Source organism: Halichoeres trimaculatus, unplaced genomic scaffold (genome assembly GCF_033239565.1).
Source record: "Halichoeres trimaculatus isolate MK-OKI-2021-1 unplaced genomic scaffold, fHalTri1.1 fHalTri1_scaffold_10, whole genome shotgun sequence".
NCBI lineage: Eukaryota > Metazoa > Chordata > Actinopteri > Labriformes > Labridae > Halichoeres > Halichoeres trimaculatus.
The window spans coordinates 35,731,349-35,750,874 of NW_027437187.1; the positions used below are offsets into that span (position 1 = coordinate 35,731,349).

A 19,526-nucleotide genomic window follows, 5' to 3' on the forward strand; every position below is an offset into this window, starting at 1 on the left:
TGGAGCTGATAGAAAGGCAACAGTAACTCAAATAACCACTGGTTACAACCGAGGTCTGCAGAAGAGCATCTCTGAACACAACACGTCCAACCTTGAGGCAGATGGGCTACAGCAGCAGAAGACCACACCGGGTGACCCTCCTGTCAGCTAAGAACAGGAAACTGAGGCTACAATTCACACAGCAACACCAAAACTGGACAATAGAAGATTGGAAAAACGTTGCCTGGTCTGATGAGTCTGGATTTCTGCTCCACATTCAGATGGTAGGGTCAGAATTTGGCCTCAACAACATGAAAGCATGGATCCATCCTGCCTTGTATCAACGGTTCAGGCTGCTGCTGCTGGTGTAATGGTGTGGGGGAGATTTTCTTGGCTCACTTTGGGCCCCTTAGTACCAACTGAGCATGGTTCAAAGTCCACAGGAAAAAAAAAGAAAAGAAGAAAAAAAAGGAAAAAAGAGAAAAAAAAGAAGAAAAAAAAGAAGAAAAAAAATGAAAAAAGAGAAAAAAAATGAAAAAAAGGAAAAAAAGAAGAAAAAAGGGGGAAAAAAAAAAAAAAGTCAGCTGGTAAGTCCTGAGTATTGTTGCTGACCATGTCCATCCCTTTATGAGCACAGTGTACCCATCTTCTGATGGCTACTTCCAGCAGGATAACGCTCCATGTCATAAAGCTGGAATCATCTCAGACTGCTTTCTTCAACATGACAATGAGTTCCCTGTACTCAAATGTCCTCCACAGTCCCCAGATCTCAATCCAATAGAGCACCTTTGGGATGTGGTGGAACGGGAGATTCTCATCATGGATGTTCAGCCGACAAATCTGCAGCAACTGTGTGATGCTATCATGTCAATATGGACCAAACTCTCTGAGGAATGTTTCCAGGACCTTGTTGAATCTGTGCCACCAAGGATTTAGGCAGTTCTGAAGGCAAAAGGGGTCCAACCCGGTACTAGCAAGGTCATTTGGTTTGGGACGAAAGGCTTTAAGAGAAATGAGATCGGACAGTTTAAGATCAGTCTGTAGAGATTACATATCCACTTATTAAACAACGTCTCTGCTCATGTTACAAAGAAATGGAACAGAAAATGTCTCAAGCACATCAAATCAACTCAAACTTTATTTATTAAGCACGTTTCATACAAAAAATGTAACACAAAGTCCTTTACAGTCTATCAAAACCAAACCCAGCCACTTTTCACCTGCACAACCACTGACCGACTGTCTGTGCTACACATGGCACAGACCACCTGTCTGTGCTTCATGGCACGGACTGATGTTGAACTGCAAATTGACATCTAAGTGGGATCATGGTTAGAAAAACAAATATCAGACTGAGTTTGAACATCATGTAGACGTCCTGACTTTGGTTTTGGACCGACAGACACGGTATGGACTTGATTTCCTTCCCACCTCATAAACAAAGACTACAATGAAGGACTTGGAACTGAACAAAAAATCCTGATTTAAAATCCTTAAACAAACAATTCTTCAACGGTGATACCTCATTTTTCTCCCACCCCTACTAACCAGTATCTCCGCTTGGCTTCAGAGAAAAAACAGTCGCTCTTTGGATGTTTTTAAGATGATAAAATGCTTTTTTTGTAAAATCCCTGACGTGCCGTTCAAATCTAAGACCAGAAACCAAAAGGACACCGAGGTTTATCCCTCTGTTGAGCCCAGACTGTTTTATTTCGATGTTAAATAGCTCCTGACCCCTCTGAAGAAACTCATCTCTCCATTTGAATCTATGGTCTGATCCTTTTGGTCTCTACCCAAAGCTGGAGGCCAAAGGTGAGGGCAGAAACATAAATCAGCTGCTGGTTTTAAAGCTTTTCCTTCAGGCTCAGCTCCTTCTTCACCGTCAGGTCAAGCGCCTGCAGCAGCTTGTCTGTCAGTCTCTCATGATCGAGACCCTGGGATACTTGACCTCCTGCACCCAGAGTAAAGACTGACCGCGTCTCAAAGGAGCAGTAAACCAACAGGATGTGCGAGTTTCTACCCCATGTAGTTTCACACTTTCTTGTTTCTCCTTCTACCAGGGTCTGAAATCAGCATGGATAAGGCGGACAAGGCTTTGGCCAACAACGAGATGGTATCAGCCGCCAGGCGGATCACGACTCTGGAGATGAAGGAGCTGAATGAGAGGCAGAGAGCTGAGCACGCTCACAGGATGTACGAACAAATGAAGAGCTCCCTCAGGCAGGTGGAAGACAGGAACGCAGAGCTGGAGTCCAAGTTCGCAGAGGTATGACGACGATGAAAACGAGACGATTTGTTTAATTATTATTATTTATTTAACACCAAAAAACAGAAAACAAGAATCTGACTCATTCCTCTGTCTACCCAAAGACTCTCTCTAAGCTCTTCTGCTCGTGTTTTCCCTCAGCTGACCAAGATGAACGTGGAGGCCCAGAGGACGGAGAGGGAGCTCAGAGACGAGCTGGCGGACAGCATCAGTAAAACCGTGAGCGACGCCGACAGAGCCAGGATCAGAGAGCTGGAGAAGACCGAGGCTGAGCTCCGTAACGAGGTTTCTAAGTACGTGATTTCTTGAAGTAAAGAGATGAATGAAAAAGTCATGGAAGTGTAATCAAGTGTTTGTGCCTGCTGTAGGGTTTAAATGTTCAAGTATAAGTTAAAAGCAGCTTCCCTCTGTGTGCTCAGGCTTCAGGAAGTGTCCGATGTGGCCATGATGCAGGCGACAGCTCTACAGGCCAGACAGCAGTCCAAAGAGAAGGAGGTGGAAGCTTTGAGGAGGCAAATCCTGGACGTCCAGGTAAACAGGTGTTCGTCATTTCTACAGTGTCTGTAACTTTTTCTTTGTCTGTTCTTTTGAACAGAGTGGATCATGTGTTTCCTGTTTTCCTTTTGCCAACTGTCAGGGTTGTACTGGTAGAAATACACATAGAACATTTTATTTCTATAGCGCTTTTCAAAAAATAAGACGCACAAAAACAAGCAATCAATTTAAACAAAACAAAACACTGTTACTATTACAAATTTAAAGCTGATTTAAAAAGGTAAGTTTTTTTTTACAGAGGTTTGATTGTTGAGGAGTCAGAGCAGTACCCAAAAAAATCCATTTTTTTTCCTTTTTTGTTGAAATTCAAGGAGTTCAAGGGCAATTGATAGCTTGAAATAGTACAACAGCAAGAGGTGAACTGTGAAGAATTAAGGTTGAAGGTATTTAATCCAAAACTAAAAAATAACAAACATTTCATAATTATGCAAAAAAGGCCTTTAAACTAGTAGTGAGGTCATTCTAAGGACAGAAGAGCAGAAGAAAGTTAAACAGGAGAGTGATAGAGTGCAAGCTAAAGGCCCAAACACAAACTAAAGGCTAAAACACAGGCTTAAAGCTAAATCATTAGCTGAAGGCAAAAAAAAAAACAAGCTAAAGGCTAAAACATGACTTCAAGGCTCAAACACAAAAATGCTAAAAATGCTAAATGCTAAAGCAGGGGCTAAGGACTAAAACATAGGCTTAAGCTAAATCATGAGCTAACAGCAAAAAAAAAACTGAAGGCTCAACAATAGCTATGAGCTAAAACACAAGCTAAAGGGTAAAACATTGGCTAAGTGCTAAAACGCCAAGGCTTAATTACAGGCTTAATGCTGAGACACAACCAAAAGACTGAAACACAAGCTAAGGGCTAAAACACAAGCTAAAGGCTAAACACAGACTCAAGGTTTAAACATGAGCTAAAGGCTAAAACACAGGCTAAAGGCTAAAACATGAGCCAAAGGCAGAATCACTTGATAAAGGTTTAAACACAAGCTAAAGGCTAAACCATGAGCCTAATGCTAAAACGTGAACTTAAGGATTGAACACAGGCTTCATGCAGAGACACATTCTAAAGACTGAAACATGGGCTTAATTTCTAAAACACAAGCTAAAGGCTAAAACACTGGCTAAAGTCAAAAACACAGGCTAGAGGCTAAATTTTGAGCCAAAGGCTCAAACACAAGCTAAAGAGGTAAAGATTAGCCAAAGGCTTAAACACTAACTAAAGGCTAAAACACTGGATAAACGTTTAAACATAACCCTAAGGCTAAAACATGGGCTAAAGGCTAAAATACAAACCTAAGGCTTAAACACTAGCTAAAGGGTAAAAATGGAACTAAAGAGTTAAACACAAGGTAAGGCTGAAACATGAGCTTAAGGCTAAAACAAGGCTTGGAAGAAGATCTGCTTTCCAAGCCTCAAAGTTTAAAGGGTGAGCCTCATTGGTCAGGTGTTCATCCTTCATCCTTCAGTGAGATAATGATCCCAAACATCTGTCCAAGCTCTGCCAGGTCCACTTTAAGAGGAAATGAGAGGAGAGTCAGCTTGAAAACATGGAGGGCTTTGCCAGCACAATCTGAGTCTGATGGAGAAATTCAGAGAAAAACTGGGCTGCTCTAAAACTTTTGACCACCTGTGTATGTTAGAATTATCCACTCTGGTTGTTTCCTACTTTGATGGTTGTGGCGTCCTCCTCACAGTCTGATCTCTTTCCCTCAGTCCCAGTCCGATGAGAAGGCCCTGATCGTGAAGCTCCACCAGCACATCGTGGCCCTGCAGATCAGTGAATCTTCAGCTCTGTCCAAACTGGAGGCCGTCACCTCTCGCATCCAGCAGCTGGAGGCGCACAAGCTCCGCGCCGAACAGCGTCTGGATGCCAGCGACTCCGCCCTCTTCCTCGCCCGCCAGGAGGGCAGGAACCGCTCCAAGCACCTGAGACAGACCATCCAGTCTCTGCGCAGGCAGTTTGCAGGAGCGCTGCCTCTTCCCCAGCAGGAGAAGTTCTCCGTGACGATGGTCAGCCTCCTGGAGGACAAGGCCAAGGCTCAAGAGGAGAGGAAGAAGGCGGTGGAGGAGAGGAGGAGGGCGGAAGGCAGGGCAGAGGAGCTGGAACTGAGACTTCGAGGACTGGAGGAGCTCATATCGACTCTGAAGGATGTGAAGGGCGCGCAGAAGGTTGATCATCTGTACTCACAAACATTTAAAGATGAGAGAATGTCATGCCATCTGTAAACACATTTTACATCTTCAAACAGGTGACTGAGTGGCACAAGAAGATGGAGGAAGCACATCTGCTGGAGCTGAGGAAAGGCAGGGAGCTGGTGGTCCAGAAAGAGGAGATCAGGTACCTGAAGAACCTGGTGGAGGAGCAGGAGCGAACCATCCGCTCTCTGGAGGAGGAGAACGTGCAGCACAACATGGTGAGAGACGAGTGTTTTCAGACGCAGATTCATGATGTTGTGCTGGTCTTGGGAGGATGACAGCTGTGGTTATTCTTTTTTTCATTATGACAAGCTTCAAGACGAACGCCAGCTTGCGTGGGAGCAACGAGAAGTGGAGCTGGAGCGCCAACTGGATCAGTACGAGAAGCACCAGAATGAGATCCTGAGCGGCGCTGAAAAGGTAAAACGCTCACAGTAAAACTGAACAAAAAAAAGAAGTAAATCACTTTCTTTAAGATAACGATTAAGTTTGGGTTTGTTTTCCAGTTTGAGGACAGCACAGGATCTCTCCCTGACCCAAGTCTCCCCGTGGCTCATCAGTTACAGTTTGCTTTGGGTAAAATCCGAGAGCACGTCCGCACCATCGTGGACACACAGGCTACCTGCAAAAGCTTGGCTGAGGTGCAGTGTTCATCCTCTCTCCAAATGCTCACTATCCTCATCAATCAAACCCTAAACATCCTGTTTTCATCCCTCCGTGTGCAGAAGTTGAAAGAGAAAGAAGCGGCTCTGCGGACGGCAGAGCAGAACATCGTGTCCAGAGATAAAGTGATCAACGAGCTGCGTCTGCGGCTCCCGGCGGCTGCAGACAGAGAGCGACTGCTGGCCGATGTGTCCAAACACGAAGAGGCCCACTTAGATTATCAGCCTGCTCTGAAGCTGGCTCACCAGACAATTAAAGACCTGCAGTGTCGGCTGGATAAGAAAGAGGAGGGTGTGAAGAAGTACCAGAACCAGCTGGCTCAGGCCAGACAGGTAGGGGGAGGAGTCTTTGTAGCTGTTTTAATTCTTATCAAACAATAGGTGTTGTTGTTTTTTACAGACATGTCAAAAACCTAAGTTTATCCAGCAACATCTCAAACTCCACTTGGACTGAGCAAAGGCTACTGTTGTACAGCTAAATCTCTGTACATTCAGCAGAAACTCAACAACTCTTCCAGCTGACGTCTTTAAATTCAATTTCAAATTTCATCAGTAAACTCCCGTTGTGATTCCATACAGAACTGTGAAGATTGCCCTGTAAAGAAACAGTAAAATACTGTTTTTTTTAGTTATTCTACAGCAAACTAATTTTTGTTGTGATGGTATTTTTTAACTATAAGTGAGAAGGGAACGCAGTGGATATGTGACCCTGCAGACATTTAGATGTTACACTGCCCCATTTGGCATGGACTGGCTGTCTGTACTCCACATGGCTCAGACTGACTGTCTCTGCTTTAAATGGCGCAGGCCTACTGTCTCTGCCCCACATGGCAAAGACTGATTATCTCTGCTCTGAATGGCACTGACTGCCAATCTGTGCTTCAAATAGCACAGAATGGCCGTCTGTGCTCCATATGGCATGGACTGGCTGTCTGTGCACCACATGGCACGGACCTACTGTCTCTGTCTCAAATGGCAGGGACCAACTGTCTCTGCTCCACATGGCACAGACCATCTGTCTGTACACAATAAGAAATGGACCAACTGTCTTTCTGTCACATCCCACTAACTGCCAGACTGTGCTCCACAAGGCACAGACCATCTGTCTCTGCTCCATTTGGTATGGACTGACTGTCTTTGATTCCCACAGAACTTATTGCAAGTCTTTGCTCCACATGGCACAGACCAGCTTTCTGTGTTCCAAATGGCACGGACTGGCTGTATCTGCTCCACATGGCTTGGACTATCTGTCTGTATTCCATATGCCATGGACTGACTGTCTTTCTTTCACATCGCACTAACTGCCAGTCCGTGATCCACATGGCACAGACCATCTGTCTGTGCTACACATGGTATGGACTGACTGTCTTTGCTTATCATGGCACTTACTGCCTGTCTGTGCTTTACAAGGCACGGACCAGCTGTCCGTGCTCCATGTGGCATGGAGCAGCTGTCTGTGCTACACATGGCAAAGACCGACTGTCTTTGCTTCAAATGGCACAGAGAGTCTGTCTGTGCTTTATATGGCACAGACAATGTATCAGATGATTTTTATGGTGTTTTGGCCAATTTTTAATTGTAGGAAAAGATGTACTGAGTTTTGTCTTGTTTCTTTGTTTTGTTTTTTGGTAACTTTAAAATACTACTACTGGGGCACAATGGAAATTATTACAGCGTATAAAGAGACACCTGAGGGACAGGAGAGGTTTGATTTCATCAGTCTGTAATGATGGCACAGTGATATTTGATCACTCGTACTGACTGTTTTTTACAGAAACTACTAAAATAGATAGTTAACACATGGAGCATACAGATGTGTCTTTCACAGCTGATAAGAACGTACGGAAAGCTGCTGGTTTTTGGTTATTTTCACTAAATCAGATGTGGCTCTCTTTGGAAAAAGATTAGACTCCAAAGACAAATTCACATCACCAAGTCTCATAATTATCACTTTATCATATTTTCTATTTGAATAAAAAACATCCAGACAGTGAGAAATCTGGAGATGCTCAAGCTTATGGTCAGACTTCAGTGGTCAAACGTAAACAACACAGGGTTGCTGCTTTAGCTCAGCTGCTTCAGGAAGCTGAAAGTTGACGTGATTCCATTTTTCCCAAGTCAAGGATCATAGACACGTGTCATAAAGTCCTAAGAAACAGTTGTTAAGCTGTTTTCATTCTGATATGCCGGAGATGGGAGGGAACATCTTGATTTTGTCACATTTCTAGTGAGGGGACTGGATTTGGATCAAAGGTTGCATCACTTTTTGGCAAACATGGTGTCACCACACCAGCTGGAGGAAAGCGTTTAAACGTTGTTATCTTCAGTTTTTATCTGTCTGAGAGAACAAAGCTGACTTCCTCTCAAATACCTGTTAATCCTCCCTCTCACATGTGCTCCAGAGAAACTGTGGTCCCCGTGTGTGTGTGTTTTCTTTAACTGGATGTCCTTTATTTTGTCCTCAAGGACCAGGAGGGGATGATAAAGAGACACCAGGAGGAGCTGAGGCTGCTGCACCAGAGGCTGGACCTGTACTCTGACACCTCGCTGGACACGTTCAAACAGACAGCGATGGTACGCACGCTTCACAACACTCTCTTTCTGAACAGAAGGTTTAAGACGTGGCTGATTTTTATTCATTGATCCTTGTTCTTGGTGCAGAGTTTGCTGAAGAAGCCCGCCCTCAAGGTGCCAACCTCCAAGCACCTGGAGCGTCTGGCGGAGCTGGAGGAAGCCGTGGCAGAGCAGGACATCTCGCTTTCCTCCGTGTCGGAGAAGCTGAAGAGGACGACGGCTGAGCTGGAGCGGGAGAGGATCAACGTGGAGACACAGGCTAAGAAACACACCGAGGAGATTTCAAAGTGATTAAACCTTTATTAGAAAGTTTGATTTTTTTAAATTTAATCCTGTGGTGCCCTGAGAGGAGGAGGAGGAGGAAGAGACACAAACCCCATCATCTTCCTCTTCTTTAGCTTTACAATCTTCAATTACTGCAACCCTTTAATTTCACACATTTAATACCCTAAATCTGTCTTATTCTAACATATTTATTAACACATGACTCCCTTAAGACCCAGCATTAAAATCCTTAAAGAATGAGAGCATGAAACAGGAGGAGGCCTGATTTTATTGCATCATTTTTGCCTCAATTAGATTCACAAAGCTGATGATGCTAAAAGTTAAAACGATACAAACGATGCAAAATATATATTCAAAATGAGGGTCAAAAAAGAGAAAACAAGGGATTCAAAATAAAATAATAATCAGCAAACACTTTACTTGAACAAATCAGATAATAATAAGATAGTTAAAGATTAAAGAGCATGAGGAGATAAGGTAATAATAAGCAGGTTAATAAGGAGTTACGAGTGATTTTTATCCTCATACAAGATTTTCAAAATAAAACTCTCAGGAATTCAAGCTTTAAAGTAAAATGTAAGCGATTGACACTGACTTATTCAAAGTCTATGAAGCAAACACAAAGTTTTTTTCCTTAAATAAAAAGGAGAAGTGTTCAGGAAAAAACCCTCAACATTCAGGCTCAAATAATAGGTCACAGTTGTTAGCAACCACAACACAAACAGACTGTTCACCTCTGACAGGTTCAGGTGCTGAACTAAACGTCAGACGTCTAATGGACGTGCAGATAGAGTCTACATCGCGTCCGTCCAAAGAGACGTTTAAAGGAAGCAAATCTATAAGAGGTCATTCTTTAATTTTTGCCAATTTTGGGGGAAATTTTGTAAATTTGTTTAATGTCAATTTTTTTAAACTTGCTTTCCATACCGATCCAGCTTTAAGGGCCCCAATACTGGGATCATCTGTAAATCCCTTGTCTGGAGGAACAGTCTGCACCTTCTCTTTTTTTGAAATTATTTAAAATTGAAAAGTTTTTAAAAAATTGCAAATTTTCTGAAATTTCAAATAATTTGAATTTTCTGTGCATTTTTTAAGTCAAAATTTTGATAAAAAAACTTTTTCAAACTATTTTTTTCCAAATGTTTAAATTCTTTTTTTTTATTTCAAGATTTATTTTGAAACATTGACATTTCAAAATTTTTGCCACTTTTGAAAGTTGTTTTTTTTTTTTTTTTGTTGAAAATTCAAGACACAATTTTCCCAAAATTGTTTTAAACTTTTGCTAATTTTGATATTTCAAAATTTCCTTGCAACTTTTTGCAAATATAAAAGAGTTCATTCTTTAATTTTGCAAATTCTTGGGGATTTTGGCAAATTTCTTTAACGTCGTTTTTTTACTTCCTTCCTTTACTTTACTTCCTAGCAATACCGATCCAATTTATTTCTGAAGGGCCCTAATATCAGTGTTGGTATATGTGCATCCCTTAGCTGGAGGATCAGTCTGCATCTTCTTTTTTTTTAAGTATTAAAAATATATTTTTTTAAAATTGCAAATTTGTTTCATTCTAAATAGTTTCAATTTTTGTGCATTTTTTCAATTAAAGTTTTAAAAAAAAACTTTTTCAAATTATTACATTTTTTCAAAAATTTCAAAATTCTATTTTTTATTTAATTTCAAGATTTTTTTTTTGGCACATTGAAATTTCAAATTTTTGCCACTTTTTAATTATTTGTTTTTATTTTTTATCTTTGAAATTTCAAAACACTTTTTTTTCTTTTTTTTATTTACAGTTTTTTTTTTTTACTTTTTGCAACTTTTGATATATCAAAATATCCTTGCAATTTTAGCAAATTTTGGGGGAATTTTTTCTAGTTTGTTAAATGTCATTTTTTTAAGGAGGACCAGAGTTGGAGAGTTAGATGTCCAAAAATGATGTTGAAAGGACGCCCTTTGAACATCTCTTTGCTCAGAGGGAAGGGTTTCGGTGCAGATGAAACAGCAAAAAGCCAGAATTAGGCTTGTGTTTAAGAGTCAAGAGTAAAAAGTGACCTGTTGAGTTTCTTGTATGTTTTTACATTTGTTGCAAGCAATTCAGGCATCATTTTTTGTCTTTTAACATCCTTAAATAAGACATTTTTCTGGACTTTTCCCTTGAATGTGACTCATGTTAAGTCTGATAAGATTATTTTTATCATAAATTAGGAAAACACACTTGCTCAGTTTTGAGATTTCAAGCTGTAAGAGGAATGGGAAGCGAGGAGTGGAGTGGATTTTGGAAGTCAACACCTCTTTTTATCTGCATTTCATCCACAGCCCCCCCAGGGAGGCCAAACAGCTGGTTCCTGTTCCTAAAGTTCCCGCTCTCGTTAGATCGTATCCCCTGCTGAACATATAGCTAACCCTAGGGTGCCACTTCTTTCACATATCACAAACCCTTAGAAAAACTTTACAATCTTTCTGTTCAGCCTGCTTAATCCACTTACCTCAGCTTTTTCTCCGATCGTCAGCGCTCTGTGGAAACCTGTGAAGCTGCGCTCCCCTGTGGACAACACCTCGAGTGGGTCAGCGCTCGTTCATGTTTACGTTCAACACTTTCGACGTATAGGTCCCTGCAGAGGACCCCCCCCCTCGCCTTAAATCCCAGATTAAGTGTTCAATGTACAGACCTAAAGCAACTGTAAGCAATTTGTTAATGAGGATCTCAGCCAGGATTACACCTAATGTGTGAAAAGCCCAATCTAATGTACAGGTCAGTGAGTGCAGGTCATTGTCAGTGTCAAGGTGTGCTTCTGCTCCCCACGCAAAGCCTGACAAACATTACCACAGGATGCAGACGGTAATCTCAGAGCCTGTCCTGGTCTGATGATTCGACGTGTTAGCATGAAGTGGTGGAGTGGTTACGATGGGGTCGGACATCTTTGCAGCACAGAGGGGGGGTAATTAAAGGAATCTGGATGTAACGGGGTCAACAGTTTAATAAAAAAGCAGCTCCGGTAAAGCAGATTGAGAGGAGCTTTCCAGAGTTCAGCAGTTCACAGGGGGCATGGTAATAAACCCACTGACCCACTGTTTCCTTATAAATACTTCAACTCCTTCAAACACGACTAATAACACTCACCACAGCCTCTTCCAGGAGCCGTTAGATCACTCCTCATCCATGTTTGACAAACCCTGAATATGAAGGAGTCATTTTAAAGTCTGTGCTTCAACGTGAGACGTCCCTGTCAGATCTCTGCCTCTTAAAACAGCTCATAAATGTCTTAAAAATGTCTTTTTTTAAGTTATTCAAAGACAAGTAAAAAAATCTGCCAAGAGGAAAGTGACTTGTGTTAAGACATTATTCTGTTTTTTTTTCTAGCAACTTTTCTCTTGCTCCATTGACAGATTTTTTTCTACTTGTTGCAGCAATTCAGACCTCACTTTTGTCTTTAAATAACTTAAAACAAGACATTTTTCTGGAATGATAAGTTAAATGTGGCCCATTTCAAGTATAACAAGACAATTTTTACTGAAAATAAGACAAAAACACTCAATAAGATTTCAGGTTTTTGCTGTGAAGGAGCTAAAAGTACTCGTATGGCTGATACATAGTGTTTGATTATTGTATGATTTAGTCAAAAGACTTAAACTCATCAGTCATTCAACCTCCTCTCTTATCTTATCTTAAAAAATATTATTTTATTTTAAATTTAAATTGAATTATATTATATTATATTATATTATATTATATTATATTATATTATATTATATTATATTATACTTATTATATTATATTATTTTAAATTAAATTATATTATATTACATTATACTAAACCACATTATATTATATTATATTATACTTATTATATTATATTATATTAAAGTAAATTTTATTATATTATATTAAAGTAAATTTTATTATATTATATTATATTCCTTGCTAATAAATTTCTCTATGTTTTTTTTTAATTCTGTTCTGTTCTGTGTCATTTGTTTTTTAATTTGTTTGTTCCAGTGTTTTTCTACAGCATGCTCTTTGTTTCTAATTCACTTCCTTCAGCAACACTGTGTCCAGTTCAACCAGAACTGCAACATTTGATATTCTTTTAAATTCCATTTTTTTTTCTGTTCTTTCTTTCAAGTTTCCTATTCCACTGTATTCTATTCTGCTCTATTCTATTCTATTCTATTCTGCTCTATTCTACTCTATTCTATTCTATTCTATTTTGTTCTGTTCTGTACTGTTCGGTGCTGTTTTTAATTCTGTTCCAGATCAAAACATCACAATTTAATAACATTAAATTCTGGTTTCAAATCCATCCACTTCTGTCTAATTCTGGTCTTTACAGTCATTTCTTTTGTCCTCTGTCCTAGTCTGGTCCACTCAACTCTACTCTAGTCTATTTAAAGTTCATCTTTAGTTTATTTTAATCTGATCTTTTTATACTGTTCTAATGTTCTACCCCATTTTTCTAATCAGTTCTTCCTTATGAATGTTAATTAGTTGCTTTTCTATTCTATTGTTTTCTATTCTGATCTATTCTATTCTATCATATTCTCCATGATTGTTAATGAGTGGCTTTCTAAATTCTATTCTATTCTATTCTATTCTATTCTATTCTATTCTATTCAGACCAATTCTTTTCCATTCTGCTTCAGTCTATTCTATTGTTTTAACTTTTCTTCTCGTCTTGAAAGCTTTACTCCTTTTTTATTTTCTTCTTTTTTTCCATTTTCAACTCTTTCATTTTCTTTTTGTTGTATTTAATTAAATTTATCTTTTTCTGTTTCGCCATACCCTCATTTTTATCATTCTATTTTTTTCCATTCAAGGCTATTCCCTCATTATTCTATTCTATTCTATTCTATTCTATTCTATTCTATTCTATTCTATTCTATTCTGGCCAGATTCACCCTGTTCTTTTCCATTTTATTCTATTTACTATTTAATCTGTTAATGAATTATTCTTTCTTGTTCCTTTATTATATTCTACTTGTTCCCTTTCCATTTTATTGTGTTGCTTATTCCATTATATTCTGTTATATTCCGTTATGTTCAATTTCATTTTATTCTATACTGTTCTGTTCTGATCAGATCAGCTCTATTCTTTTTATTCCATCTTATTCCCAGTTTTGTTTGTTCAGTTTCATTTTCTTCATCTGTCCTGTGTTAATCCCACCCAGTCATTATTTCTCTTCACTTCATCCTGTTCTGTGTTTTTTCTCTTGACGTTGTCTTCTTCTCTGTCCCCGTGGATCTGGACTGGACTGACTCCTGATGTGTTTCTGTGTCAGGCTGGAGGAGCAGCACGCAGCCCAGCTGAACGCTCTGAACGTGGAGGTGAAGGACCAGAGGAGTCAGATGGTCCTGATGGAGAAGGAGATGAACTTCCTGCAGACGGAGCTGGAGGCGCAGAAGGAGGCCAACGTCAGATCTCCCAGTAACACCATGAAGAACTTGGTGGAGCGGCTGAAAGCTCAGCTCACACAGAAGGAGAAGCAGCTCAAGGTGGGATGTTTGTTATCATACATGAAGCTCTGGTTGTCAGCGTGTCTCTAATCTATCTGTCTTCCCTCTCCATGACCCCTGTGCTCTCAGGGTCTCAGCAAAGCCCTGCTGGAGCTGCGAGCAGAGATGACATCAGCCGCCGAGCAGCAGGTCATAGCCAGCGCCGCACAGAGAGAGCAGAGCCTCAATGTGCAGATGTTGGTTGATAAACACACCAAAGACTTAAAGGTACATCCATCTCTGTCCTGATTTGATGCTTGAGAAACTTTAGTTTCATCTCATCAACTCATCTTGGCCTGTTCTCAGCAGCAGTCTGTTCAGCATCTGCTGCAGTAATGAGTATTTATCACAACGGGAGGATCAAAGAGCTGAAAGTTATACCACCAGATAAATCTTCTAAATGGCACAAACTCTTCTCCTTTCCCGTAAAGATGCGTGTGCAGGAACTCAGTGAAGAACTTCAATCTGCGAAGGAGTCGGTGAAAGCCGCCAGAGGCCGAGAGAGCGGCCTGAAGGAGGAAGTGGACAACCTGAACCACGACCTCCAGAAGAGTCAGACGTCTCTGCGGCGCTTGCAGGCTGAGAAGGAGGAGAACGAGCGTGAAATCCAGGAGCTCAGACAACAAATAAAGAGACTCAGCAGTGCTTTACAAGTCAGTACCCTTTCTACCCCTCAGGGAAAGTCACACAGGAGACAAACTAAAAAAAGAAGTGCAGATAATTGTTTAATAAGGAAGCATGAAGCTTGTCAAGCCTCAAGCTGTTTGTTGCTGTTCAGGTTTTTCACAAGCTTTCATAGCGGGGCAAAAAGTGTTTAGTCAGCCACTGATTTTTTCAACTTAGAAAGATGACGATTTCAACTATAAGAAAGAAAATCCAGGAAATCACATTGTAGGTAAATAAGGATTTGGTCACCCACAAACAAGAAAGATTTCTGTCCAAGGACTCCAGGCTGAGATGAGTGGATCTCCAACAGGTGAGCAGGTTGGTGTGAAGAAACCAACTGTGGGAGCAACTGGAAGAAACAGGAAGACATACAAGACTACTGACGGGTCCCCCTGCTTCAGCCAGTCCATGTCCAGGCCCGTCTGAAGTTTCCCAGAGAGCATATGATGATCCAGAAGAGGACTGGGAGAAGATCATGTGGTCAGATCAGGGGTCTGCAACCTCAACTTTCATTGAACCATTTTTCCTCAGCTCACCTGGATTAAATTCATTCAGGAGCCACAAAATCTACTTTATCTTCACAACAAAGACAAAAGATTATATAAAAATCAATGCAAAGTTAAATCTGGTGGAAAATATTGAAATGAGAAGTTTTTAAAATTTTAAAAATTGTATATGAGATGTCTGAGTTTTTTCTTTAAAAAAAAATTGGAAGTATTTAAAAAAAAATCAAAAATTGCAAAAAAAATTTATATATATATTTAAATTAATCAAATTTGCAAAATTCCCCCAGAATTTGCAAAAATTAAAAAAAGTAGATTTAATCGATTAGAAAAAAATTGCAAAAACTTGGAATGAAGGGCAAAAGTTGCAAAACCTCCAAAAATTGTATTTATTTTTTTTTTATGAAAAAAAACGTCTTTAAATTTAAAAGAAATGGAGAAAAAAATGAAATTTCAAAACTAGCAACATTTTTCAAATGTCAATATTTAAAAAAATATTTAAATTAAAAAAACTAGAATTTTAAATATTTAAAAAATGTCAATAGTTTGAAAAGTTTTTTGTGCAAAAATTTCAAACAATTGAAATTAAAAAAAATTGAAAGGAAAAAAATGTTTTGAAACTTCAAAACTGAAAAGAAATATAATTTCAAAATTGCCAACATTTTTAAAATGTCTTTAAAGAAAAAAGAAAGAAGTATACTGAAATTCAAAGAAACTAGGATTTTAAAAATTAATAAAAAAAAATAGAATCAAAAAATGTGCAAAAATTTCAAACAATATGAAACTTAAAAAAATGTGCTAATTTTTTTTTTAAACATATTAAATTTTATTTTATTATATATATATTTTTTTAAGTTTTGAAAGAATACTTGAATTTCATAACACATATTCTACTGCTCAACTCACGTTTTCATTTGTTTTTGCCAACTTTGTAGATGTAGTTATCTTCCCAGGGCTGTAAAACTTGAGGTTAGCCACAGGTGCATGGAAAGTTGGTGGGCTGTTGATGTTGTAGGAGGTGAAGTAGAGCGGTGGCAGGCTTTGTTGACAGATGGGATGAAGATTTAGTTCAACTAAATGTTAACACAGGATTTTATTTAGTGTCAGTGTCTTTAATCATCAATACCCTCTGGAAGAAAAATAAAAAATCTTCATTTCAATAATATATTTTTAAAGCTATAAGGAGCCACTGCAAAGGAGTCAAGGAGCTGCATGAGGCTCCTGTCATTGCCAACAAAGGTTTTGTTACAAAGTATTGAGCTGAACTTTTGTTCAGCTCAAATACTTATTTTCACCATAATTCACAAATAAATTCTTTAAAATTCCTACAATGTGATTTCCTGGAGCATCCCCTGACTCATAAACAACATCCAGACCCAGGAACTGATAAGAGATCTTGCATCTTTCTTCCTTCAGGGCCTGCGCACCCTGCTCTGCCCCTTCACAGCACATAAAACAACATAAATTTTGTTTGTTCCTGTTTTTTTTTTGCAGACCAGCTTCGTCTGTCTTTCCTCTTTCAGGATGCCCCCATCAGTTAGAATTTAAGAGCTTTATGTTACCTGTTAGCCCTGACAGCAAATGGACTACTCTCAAAGAGTTTGGTGTGGTATAAATCTGTCTGTCCTTTATGTGCTGATTAGACCCAACCAGAAGCAGATGGGAAGGGGCTCACCGTTGAGAATCTGCAGAAGAAGATCCGACGGCTGCAGTCTGACCTGGAGAAAAAAGCAGAGAGGAAGACAATAAAGGATGATTATGGAAAGGTTTGGACATTAAACAGGTGTTTCTTACACTTCAGTAATTATACATCCAAGCACGCTCATATTCATTTATTTCCTGCCGTACAGAGCAAAGATGAAATAGTGCGCTGGGAAGAGGGGAAGAAGTGGCAGGCCAAGACGGAGAGGATGAAGAACTCACTGAAGGAGAAGGAGCGAGAGAATGAAGCCCTGACCAAGCAGCTCAGCACGCTCAAAGATCTCTACGCTCGGTGAGAACATGAAAGCAAGAAAGACACGAAACACATCGTCCAACACTGGGAAGCATTTTACATTTCAAACTTTCACTGAAATATTTCATCATCTTCTTCTTTTTAGACTGGAGCAGGAGAGGAACGCGCTGCAGAAGAAGCTGAAGGCTCGAGGTGTGACGGCCGATCAGGTGGTTGGGGTGCGGTCCACAGAGATGGAGAAGGAGGTGGAGGAGCTGAAGAAGAAGAACTCAGAGCTGGAGGCAGAGATCCTAAACATCAAGTGAGTCACTACTTTTCTTAAGCAAATCAGTCATCTTTTCTGTCGTGTAACATCTTAAAATCAACCATCAGCTCATAGGGAACATTGGGCCTAGCACCAGTTAGCATTTACATGCTACAGGCTACTTATAGCTGAAGTCGTTTTTCTTCACAGTTTGGTTTTTATAACATCTATAGTAAGAAGAGCAGAAAATGTTGGTAACACAGTTGATGAACAGTTAATGCGCCCCATGTACAAACAATCATTCTGATGAGATATTGATGAGGAGGAGCTGAAACATGACACACTTTCTTCAAGGTTCCCACTAAAAAGGATGGGACCTCAGCTGATTCGGGTCATGTGACTTTGGAGCAAACCATTGCTGATTTATATGTTTTTTTTTTATGGGTAACACAGTTGACAAAGATTTCTCAGACATACCTAAAATTAATTATTTTTTCCTTATAGATTATAAAAAAACCTTTATCTTTGTCGCCTTCTTGTCTAATGATTATTTTGAACAAATAATACAGAAAATAACATTCACAAACATGTATTCTAGTGGTAATTTTGAAGAGAAAACTTGATATTTGAGAAATGAAAATGAAAATGAAACTTCACTCAAATGACCCACAGATAAACTGGTCATTGCTCAAAATCAATACTTAATAAAATTGATATTGACCCCTTATTATAGAATCACTCTTGTGTGTAAACAATGCAAACATTGTTACACATAGGATCTCCGGACACACATGAGCAAAAAGAGTAAAAACACCACTTAAAAGTGAGCCATACAAAGTAATGACAGGTTTTAAATGCAAAGATAGCAAAAACAGAAAAATGATGAACAGGGAGCTGCTCCAACAGGCTGCCACTTGATCAGTGCTAAACCATGAATGTGACTCATATTAAGTCTAAAAACACATTTCTTTACTAAGAAAAATACATTTTTTTACCCACTTTTTATTTCTAGAAATCTCAAAGTGCCACAGGACAAAGTTCAAATTAAAAAAAAAAAATACTAGCTCGAGTTAAAAGCCTCTTTTAAAGGGAATGTCTTTAAGTGTTTCTTAAACGCATCCACGGTCTGTGGGGTCCTGAGGTGACTGGGTAGGGAGTTCCACAGGCGTGGTGCAGAAGGCCCGGTCCCCCATAGTCCAGAGCTTGGTTCTGGGTGGGTGAGGAAGTTTTTAAATTCTGGATAACACGAACAAGACATTATAAGACTTCAACACTTGCTTAGATTCAGTTTTGCAGGGTTTTTTTTGGTGCATCGTTAAGTTTTCCTGCTGCATGGTGAACCACAGTCCAAAAACAGGCATTTTGGACCAATATCAGAGGCTAATATCGCAACGTCAGTAGAGGAGTGGCAGGAAATAAATGAGCAAATATGGAAAACAACCTGCTCCCTGTCATGGAGAGAGTTTGGTTGGAGAAATGTCATGAGGTGTTTCATTAACCCAGCACAAGAAAAATACAAAATACAAGGTGTTGGAGAGGCTGTGGAGAGAGGAGGGCTGATCACTTTCATGTCTTTTGGGCCTGTCCCTCAGTGAAATCATACTGGCTGTGGATCCAGAAGAGTATGGAGACTATTATGAGAACTACGCTTCCACTTTCATTTGAACTATTTTATCTTGGAAAAATCATGGCAAAAATTATGGATTTTGTGAAGAAATTTATGTTTTGGGTAATGTTAATATCAAGTTAAACGGGCATAACACAAACATGTCTTACTACAGAGATACCTCAGGATGGACAGAGTACACAAAAACAGCTAAGTTGCATTTTATTACATAAAGGTTGGTTTTCATCCCCCTCAATGTTTTATTATCAATATTGCAAGCGTTATTGTGATTAATGTCATTATTTTCACAATTTAGACAGTGCTCAAGGAACTGTTTTTCATTTAATTAAAAAAAACTGTCAATAGATATACATATAAATATATTATTTTTTCTCATCTATGATTCTTAAGGGTTTTTTTTTAGTAATTATTATTTTTTTATTTTTCAAAAATTACTTTTATTTCACTACTTTTACTATTATTTCTGAATTTTTTATTTTTGTGCCTATTATTTTTCCCCTAAATCGACAAAGGAAAAAAATATATTCATTTTTTC

The 19,526-nt window shown here is 39.2% G+C and overlaps 1 protein-coding gene across 1 annotated transcript in view; it reads left to right on the forward strand.

Moving 5' to 3' along the window:
- The window catches only part of cep290 (centrosomal protein 290), a 56,924-nt gene that overhangs the window by 26,393 nt on the left and 11,005 nt on the right, over window positions 1-19,526 (forward strand). Inside the window, exons 26-41 of the mRNA XM_074676840.1 lie at window positions 2,040-2,245; window positions 2,387-2,538; window positions 2,665-2,776; window positions 4,505-4,960; window positions 5,041-5,205; window positions 5,300-5,407; window positions 5,494-5,628; window positions 5,713-5,982; window positions 8,116-8,223; window positions 8,311-8,510; window positions 13,784-13,997; window positions 14,088-14,225; window positions 14,429-14,650; window positions 16,810-16,932; window positions 17,017-17,159; window positions 17,266-17,421. Coding sequence (XP_074532941.1) covers window positions 2,040-2,245; window positions 2,387-2,538; window positions 2,665-2,776; window positions 4,505-4,960; window positions 5,041-5,205; window positions 5,300-5,407; window positions 5,494-5,628; window positions 5,713-5,982; window positions 8,116-8,223; window positions 8,311-8,510; window positions 13,784-13,997; window positions 14,088-14,225; window positions 14,429-14,650; window positions 16,810-16,932; window positions 17,017-17,159; window positions 17,266-17,421 — 2,908 coding nt within the window. The remainder of the gene's footprint in view (window positions 1-2,039; window positions 2,246-2,386; window positions 2,539-2,664; window positions 2,777-4,504; window positions 4,961-5,040; window positions 5,206-5,299; window positions 5,408-5,493; window positions 5,629-5,712; window positions 5,983-8,115; window positions 8,224-8,310; window positions 8,511-13,783; window positions 13,998-14,087; window positions 14,226-14,428; window positions 14,651-16,809; window positions 16,933-17,016; window positions 17,160-17,265; window positions 17,422-19,526) is intronic.